Here is an 8,762-nt window from a genome sequence, read left to right on the forward strand (position 1 = left end):
GCTTGGGACATGTAAGTAACTTATTTTGTTCTTGGGAAAATAAGTCCTCTTTAAAGCATGTTTTAAGATTTTTTATTCTATCTTATATGTATGGGTTTTAAGCCTACATAAATGCATGTGCACCATGTGTGTACCTGCTGCCTCAGGCAACTACGAGAGTGTATGGGATAGCCTGGATTGGGAGCTATAGAGGGTTGTGAGCCACCATGTGGGGTCTTGGAATTGAACTTGGGTCCTCTGGGAAAACAGCCAGTGTTCTCAACTACTGAGCCATCTCTCCAGCCCTGCTTAAGACATTTTTAATGATAATAAACATTAACCAGAGTATACAGGAAAGCAAAGTTTTATTTTATTCAACTTTTATTCCCAATATATAGAACTTAATGACAGACCAAAGTAAGGACACCACCAAGTCCAGCTTTGTATGATAACTTTTAGGGATAACAATTTTCACAGTGAAACTTCTCTGGAACACTGAGTCACAAGTAAATGACTGTATTCTGGTCAGTGTTCACCAGTTCTGCTGCAGAGAGCCAAAATTAGGAAATAGCACACAGTTATGTTCCCACTTTGAGTCTTCCATATTCTGTGATTTCATCTGTCTTGACTTTTTTGTTTGTTTGTTTGTTTGTTTTTAAAGGTGGGACTTGCTCAAAAATACTCACACAGCACAAAGGTAGTAGAAAGAGTCATTCATAATGGCCTCACTGGAGGAAACAGTGAAGAGGGTGACTTAGCCCCCACACTCTAACTACAGACTGTAAAATGCTATGTACAGGGTACAGACAGAAACACTGAGTTTTAGCGGCAGAATCAGAAAGTCACGTGACACACGATATGAGCTTCCGTGATCCAAGAGGTTGAGCCTAGAAACTTTGGAGGTGAGTTAAGTGTAGAATTATAACTGACCTTTCTTGGGTTCAATAATTAGGTTATAGATGGACACAATATTGCATGCCTGTTATCCTCGCACTCTGGGACGCAGAGGAAGGTTGATTTCTGTGAGTCCGAGGCCAGCCTTCTTTACAAAGTGAGTCTTGGACAGCCAAGGCTACACAGAGAAACCCTATCTTGGGGGAAAAAGTTCATCTGACAAATCACAGTCCATGAATAACAGTACAGAGTTTTAAAAATTTTCACGAGCTATTTTTATCATTTTAAATATAATATTTTAATTAATTCTTTGACATTTGGTTTGTTTGTTTGGTTTATAGAAAGAGTCCCACTTTGTAGCCCTGGCCAGCCCAGAACTTGCTACGTAGATTAGCTGCTGACTTCAAACTCAGCAATCTGCCTGCTGATCTGCCTGATGTTTCAATTATTTTTCAGTTTATATTAAAGACAAGAGTCCGTTATTTCTCTCCTTTCCTCTCTCCCTCCCTTCTTCCATTCCTCCTTTCCTTTCTTCCTTTCTTGCATTTGTGTATGTGAGATAATAGAGATAAACTTAGCACCTCATACATGCTAAGTAAACACTGTACTAATGAGCTATGTAACCAGCCTAGTCACATTTGTTTAAGAACAAATTTTGCCAGGCATAGTGACACATGCCTGGAACCCCGCTTATTTGGAATGAAGGCAGGAGAATTAGAAATTCAAGGCCTATCTAGTTGTATCATGAGAATCTGTCTCAATTATCCAAGGGCCAAGGATGTGGTCCACTGGTAAAGCACTTATGTAACATGTACAAGATGCTGGACCGGAGCCTCAGTACTACAGTGTTGTTAGACAGTCATTGCCTAGATGGCTTTGAACTCATCTGAAGTTAATTTATTTAATTTACTTCTACATTTTGTGAAGTATGTTCTCATGTATTTTAGGCTTCCAAGTTAAAAACATGCATTCATAAAAGTTTATGAGCTTATCTATTCCTAAAACAGAAAAGCTTTTTAGAATTATAGCTTTATTCATTTGTACTAAAATATAACTCTCCAAATTATAGTATACTGATATTTGCATTCTCTCCCACACAGGTTTTTTTTCTCTTCATAAAGATGAATGAAGCACAGATAGCCCATTCTAACCTAAATGTGAACTCCCAGCAGAAGTACAAACCAAAGAGGAATATTAAGAATGCACTTCATTCAAATGAATTGTCAATCATTGCACAGAGACAAAATACACCAAAACATCCTAAGAAGCACCAAAACACAGCAGAAGACATACCAGGTGAAGGTATAGTAATGCTTCTAGTAAACACAGGGAACTTGTTGAAAATTAAGGTTAGAGTTGAGGTTTGTTATATACTAGGAAGATATAAAAAATGGCAGAAGCTTTTCTTCCTTCTTTCCTTTCTTTCTCGTTTTCTTTTCTTCTGAATCTAGTTAGAAATACACAAGTTAAGATGAAATATCAGTTTAATTAAGATTATAACAAAGACCAAAAGTCAATGCCACAATAATTTAAAGAGTAATCTAGATAGTTTAGATGTTTCATTTCTACAGTGAGAGTTGTTTTAGCCTTGAATAAAAAAAAATAACTTTTGAGAATTGGAAAGGATGGGACTGGATTGCCTGGCTACAGGATTATATAAATTAAAGTGTGAAAAAAATTGCTAAATATGCTGTCTAGGACACTGGGTTTTGGAATTTCACTATGGGGTACTGAGAATTTGGGTGAGCTGATGGGTTTGTGAACAGGATATTGTGTGTAGGAAACATTCTGAGCCTTTAGTCTCATTATATCCTGAAAGAAACAAAAGATGAATGTATTTCCTTCAGACTTCAAACTCAAAAGAATTCAGATATAAGATCAAATCTTTGTTAAGGTTTCATGTAGTTAATACAGTTATAGGTTATGGTTTATTTCTAGAATGTTCGTCTGATTATTGAAGGCTTGCCTTAAGTGTCTGGAATATCCAACCTTAGATAGAGGAAGGGAGTTTAAGAATTGTCAGAGGCCAACTCATAGATTGAAAAAACAAACAAAAACAAAACAAAAACAAAGTCAAAAACAAAAACTGAGCTTGAGTGGCTAAGTGCTGGGAACCAGAATGCCACCTTCACCTTCAGTCCTACTTTATTCCCGGTGAGAGACACTGTTAAAGTTGAGAGAGTAGAAAATGAAATAAGTTTTCCATCAGAATTCAGGTAGTCTGAAAACTTATCCCTAAATGAAAAGTAAATAAAAACTTATTGGAATGAAGCCTAAGCCTTTGATGCTTGTTTCTATAGGGTGTTTACTTAGAGTATTTTGAGCTTCATATACTTCTAAGGGGAGAGTACGTCTAGTCAGTGGCAAATATTTGGAATAGAATATTATCAGCAAGGCAAAAGGAAACAAAACATAAATACAGGAGAGATGCTGACTAGGAGTAAGAGAACTGCTATGTGGCACTAAGCACCAAGGTGAAGTGTGAGCCTATTGTGAACTTGACTTGGCTACAGGCTGTTTTCCAGCAGAGAGAGAAAAAATAGAATAATCCACTTAGCTGACCAGTGCAAATCAGACAGATGCACTGAAAATGCAGGCAGTGTGAACACCCGTCATTCTCAGCTCTGTTACTATGTCCCATCCTTGCCTGATACACTGTAAACCTTGATACATGTTCACTGAGCTAAAGAAAAGAGTCAGGAAATATGGAAGGGAAAACAACTGGTCAAATGATGTCCGCTGGGCTTCCTATTTCAGAATCCAATTACCTTTACAGGAAAAAGTTCAGAGGGAAACCAATCTTTCCCTATTCAGGTTTCAAACTGTATTTCTTTTTAGCTCCCCCCACCACACTCACACCCTTTTCACCCTAAAGAGAGTGGTAGAGAGTAGGGTTTGGACACCAAATACAGGAATTAGAGGCCCAGTTCTACTTAAAAATCCTACAGAATAAAGCCTTTAAATTCAGTTCCTCTATTATACAAATTGTGAGTTAGTCACTGATGTTTTCGGTTTTTCTTTCTCCTGTGGTATTTGCATTTCCTATAGTGACTACTGAACTCTGCTTTGAATTAAAGAAATTAAACTAGTTGCATGGAACATTCCAGATACATTGGTTTTCTATGTGCTATGGTTAGTAAGTAGACATATTTCTGCTGTTCAGGCATTAAAAAAAAAGTTTCATTGTTTGCATTAAACCTTGGATAAAAATGTTTAACAGGGTCTCTATGACAACCAGAAGTAATTAGAATCAGAATTCACTGGAATGCCCTGCTGATGAAAGCAACCCACGAGTGACGCTCATGGAAGCAGCCCATGGGACAACCCTGTCTGTCCCATCCTCTCACTGTACTGCCAGCTGCTTATAATTCCACTCTTTGGTTTCTCTTTCTCAGAGAGTTTCTCACCTTCTCCATGGAGGGTCATCTCTAGTGTGCTTGGTGCCACGTGCCTTCTACTGATGGCTGCAGCCACGGTGGTGACCATTTTAACTACGAAGTGTGAGTGACACTAGTGCTTCTACCTGTCCTCCTCTGGGGCAGACAGACTTACAGCAACTCATCAAAATGCCTCCTTGGCTGTCGGTGCAGCTGGAGTGCTTGTGTACTATGTGCACATAGGATTGGATCCCTAGTAAGAAAACAACAATAATAACCACTTGCCAATTTTAACATTGTCTCTAAAACAGAGGTTTTTATTAAGTCTATTGATGTGTCAATATAAAAAAAACTAACTGTGATGTGGACTCTTTCTGTAGTGTCTTCTGAAAGAACATCTTCCATGATCCATCAAAAAGGTAGGTGTTGCTGTCCTAGCCTTTGTGCACAGATTCAATCAGGAAAAGACATTTACTGCTTGTATACCTTCATGGGTAGCAGATGGTCTTCATAGGCAAGGCACTTCACCATAACTAAGATCATGGCATGGCTCCAGATGTTTAACAACTTATATTAATATGGGACACAGGCTTTTGTATAACCAACCACAACATAATACAGATGTCCTGATGGTGTTATTATATACCTCTGTATAAAGCATGAACATTCTTGTGAGATTCCATGATTTTATATGGAAAAAGGGTTAATGTGAGAACAAATTTTGGAAGGACAACTTTTTAACAACAGCAACCACAACCACAACATGACTCTAATTGATGATGTAAAGAGGTGTTTCCACTCTGCCTTAGGGAAATGAATGCTCCAGCAGGGAGGGTGGATCAGTCTCAGCAGATGTATGTTCTATGAAACAGAAATGATCTGAAAGTTTATTTTATCTGAAAGAAAAAAATAAAAGTAAAAGTATGTGTTTCCAGTTCACATAGCTTTATTATAACCACTTTAGCTGTCTTTGTAGAGTATTGTAGCAGTACTGTAAGTGTGCGAGCTCTTTGTTTTAAACAAATGAAAAACTAAGTCAGGGCCCGTGAATCTCGTCAGCAGAGTGACATGCACTGCTTCTCTAGAGTCTCAGCATCCCTGTCCGGAGAACTGGGTCTGGTTCAGATGCAGCTGCTACTACTTCTCCAAGGAAAAGCTAATTTGGAGAGAGAGTCAGCGTGCCTGCTTGTCTCGCAATTCCAGTCTCATAAGGATAAACAGAGAGGAGATGGTAAGCTGCTACATGAGGCATGAGAGCCCTGGAAGGATTAACTTGGCTAAACTGAATGCCACTTACATCTGCTTAAGTGTACTTGGAGATCAGTGGTTGAAGGATACAACTGTCTGTCTTTTGCTTCAGTTTTTATGCTAAAAAATATAGGGTAGACCTATGTATTGCATGAAAAAGAGAGAAATAGTGAAATAATATTTAGAATTACATTCATGAAAAAAAATTAAGTTGGGTCTGATGGCACAGGCCTGCAATCCTGTCTCTTTGGGAACCCAAGGCTAGAGAATCACAGGTTTACAGCCTGTCTAGGCTACAGAATGAGTCCAAGGCAAGCCCAGACAGCTTAGCAAGGCCCTCTCTAAAAACTACAGGGGGCTGAAGAATGTAGCTTAGTTATAAAATATTTGTCATACATGTGGGGCCTGAAGTTCAGTCCTCAGTACCGCCAATAAATAAATAGATGGACACACAAATGGATGGATAGATAAATGTATGTAATGAATTCAGAAGGAAGAACTTGTTTTCAATAACAGCTCAGCTGGAGAGAAAAGGAAAAACAAGACAAGACAACCCTGCATAGTCCAGCAGGAAGATGGCACAGGCATCTTGCTCTTGAAGACCAAGTGACAATGTGAGGGGATTTTTTTTTCTAACTCCAGCAATTGTGCCAAAATAAACTTAAAATGTCTACTGTGTGCTTCCCCAAGAGAGAGTCTATTTATTACATACCTCAAGGTACCACAGTAAAGTTAGTCTCCAAGGAACCTGTGAAGATTCTTTTAAAAAATAAACCTTACTCTTGTCAAAAACTCAACACTATCTACTTTTACTCACTTTATTTACCTCTCCTCCAAATCCTCCATGAGAGCAGAAAATTTGTACTTTTCGTTGCTAAGGCGCGCCTTGCAATGCAGTATCATTTAGCGAGGCTGCAGACTTCAGGCACGGAGTAAAGGCACACAGAGGAAGTTGACTTTTTCAAAGGCACTTTCATAGAGCTGCTGAAGCGATAATGTGGGGAGCCATATGTATTTGTGTTTTCTCGCTTTCAGGATTTCTTCACTTTGAAATCTTTCTTTTGGGTTGGAGGTTACTATAGTGAAATTAGCAAACGGTGGCTGTATGAAAACCATTCGTATCTACCCTGGGAGATGTAAGTATTCACACAGCATCAGGTATTTAATTATGGGTACAATTTCCGCAACGCTGAAGAATCGAGAAAACGGTCTTTTGTACCCATTCCATGTGCAGAAGAACAGAGGGCATTACTTTATTTATTCCTTCACCTACTCTTTAAATAAACTAAAATAAACTGTGTAGCATAAAATGACTTTTTAATTTTATTTTATTCTTTTTATTGTATTTTTTTTTATAGCTAGAACTCGGAAGCTCCTCCTTAGCTTAGTACTAACCCTCCTCTTTCTGCCCTTACACTAACTGCTCTTCTGAGGATATCGAGTTGCACTAGGGTAATGGCCTCAGTTTACCTGACTTACTTAAGGCCCTTATCTCCAGGCCGATTCTGAGCACTGGAGGTAAGTATTTGAGGTGGCATAATAAATTCCCTGCCCTCTTGCTCGCCCAGTTTCACGTCTTTCTCATTTGCAGACGTGTTCACACACTATTCTGTTCTCCGAGCACCCCACGGCCACCCCAAGGCCAACCTTCTGTCCGGCTGTGGACCTAAACATGATTTTTTTTTCTGTGAGATTTGAAAGTGGGATAGACATATCGTAGATTTCCCTTATTCTGAAAAGAACAAGCAGGAACAAACACATATTGAGGATCAAGCAAGCTTGAAACTTGTGTGGAGGCAAAGCTCATTGGTTTTTTGTTTTGTTTTACTTTGACAGTTGCTTCCATTCGCTACTTAATTTTAAAACCACCACAAGAGCTGAATAATAAAACAGAACCAATAGCAAACAGTGATTACAGCCCTCTGCTCACACAGCACTTTTTAAAAATTACCAGCAGAGGGGGGGGGGGATGTTCCTAGAGCTGACCCTGAATGCAGTCTCCAGGAGGATGAAAATTATCCTCACACACTTGCCTTGACACCTTCTCGTCTGATTTGGAACCAGCAGGTTTCAACAGGCTCTTTCACTTCTCCCCTTCCACCCCTCCACCCCTCATCCCAAGGAGCTTTCCCAGTGGTTTACCAGAAGAGAGAGAACACATTCAGGCAATTCCGCCTTTAGCTGGAAGATCAAGCCATTCCTTTTATTTGTCTGAGGATAAGTTAGCACCCCTTCACTTAGCATAAATTCCTTTAATTCTAAGATTCAAGAACAACCTCCTTACTTCAGAGCTCTGTCCCCTGGCCTTTCAGACCAAGGACTGCATTATATAAGATCTAACGTCATCTGCAATATGTCATTAATGTCCTCCTGGTCTTTAATATTCCACTGCCCATGAGACTAAACACTGTGGTGTGTAAACGACACTGAAAATTATTGATTAGGTGAGGCATATGCAGTTTGTTTTGCTGTTTTCATTTATTTGTTTTGCTTTGTTATTGAATTGTCATAAATCCAATGTAGGGCCTTGATATTGTCAACTTTATGGTTCGCCACTGAGCTACACCTCTCAGCCTGTTCACAGTCTCTTTATTTATTTTATTTTTCGAATTTGTCTCTCTACCCTGACAAGCAATTGACACTCTTTGCTCTTAGTCTCTTTCTTCTTAATTGAAATATTAATTTGCATTTATAATTGCATACTGATTTGATAATTTTGTTGTTTACTAACATTTTACTGATATGAATTGTGGGTTATGGAAATTATACAGATTGGATTTTTAAAGTTTATATGTAGGATAACAGTTCTGTATTGTTCTAAGATTTGAATGTTATCTAATTTCTTGATAATAGTGTAATTTCTTTCATTTTAGGTTTCCTTATCTTGAAATTAATATGAAAGGCCACTGTGCATCTTACAAATCAAAAGAAATTTATTTTGCTGAAAACTGTACACATAAACTGACATACATCTGCAAGAAGCAGCATATTTAATTCTATGAGTTAAATTATGAGAATTAAACTTCCTTCTTAAACTTTTTTTCTTGGGTGCTTACTTTATGAAGGAAATGTTGCAAATATTTGCCTTTGCTTAAATAAAATTGTATTGAAATATATTCCAGTGTCATCCATTGTCAATGTTTTTGCTAACATATTTATTGCATGCATTTTAGAAGATGGTGTAATAAATGATTTCTGAGTGAAACAGTGAGGTGAAGCTATTGGCATTTAAAAGCTTGGACAATGTAAAGAGACACTCTGATG

General features: G+C 38.2%; 1 protein-coding gene across 1 annotated transcript; it reads left to right on the forward strand.

Moving 5' to 3' along the window:
* Positions 1–1,994: 1,994 nt before the first annotated feature.
* LOC127197704 (killer cell lectin-like receptor subfamily E member 1) lies at positions 1,995–8,492 on the forward strand. The gene is made up of 6 exons (XM_051155673.1): positions 1,995–2,175; positions 4,269–4,373; positions 4,631–4,669; positions 5,336–5,481; positions 6,534–6,634; positions 8,372–8,492. Exons 1-6 carry the CDS (start codon positions 1,995–1,997, stop codon positions 8,490–8,492), a joined length of 693 nt encoding a protein of 230 aa, XP_051011630.1.
* Positions 8,493–8,762: the final 270 nt, after the last annotated feature.

The sequence above is a fragment of the Acomys russatus genome, chromosome 13 (assembly GCF_903995435.1).
Source record: "Acomys russatus chromosome 13, mAcoRus1.1, whole genome shotgun sequence".
Lineage (NCBI taxonomy): Eukaryota > Metazoa > Chordata > Mammalia > Rodentia > Muridae > Acomys > Acomys russatus.

Coding starts and splice junctions, on each gene's coding strand:
- LOC127197704 (XM_051155673.1), top strand. CDS start 1,995: ATGAATGAAGCACAGATAGCCCATTCTAACCTAAATGTGAACTCCCAG. Junction 4,374..4,630: donor GACCATTTTAACTACGAAGT/GTGAGTGACACT, acceptor CTCTTTCTGTAG/TGTCTTCTGAAAGAACATCT. Junction 6,635..8,371: donor TCGTATCTACCCTGGGAGAT/GTAAGTATTCAC, acceptor CTTTCATTTTAG/GTTTCCTTATCTTGAAATTA.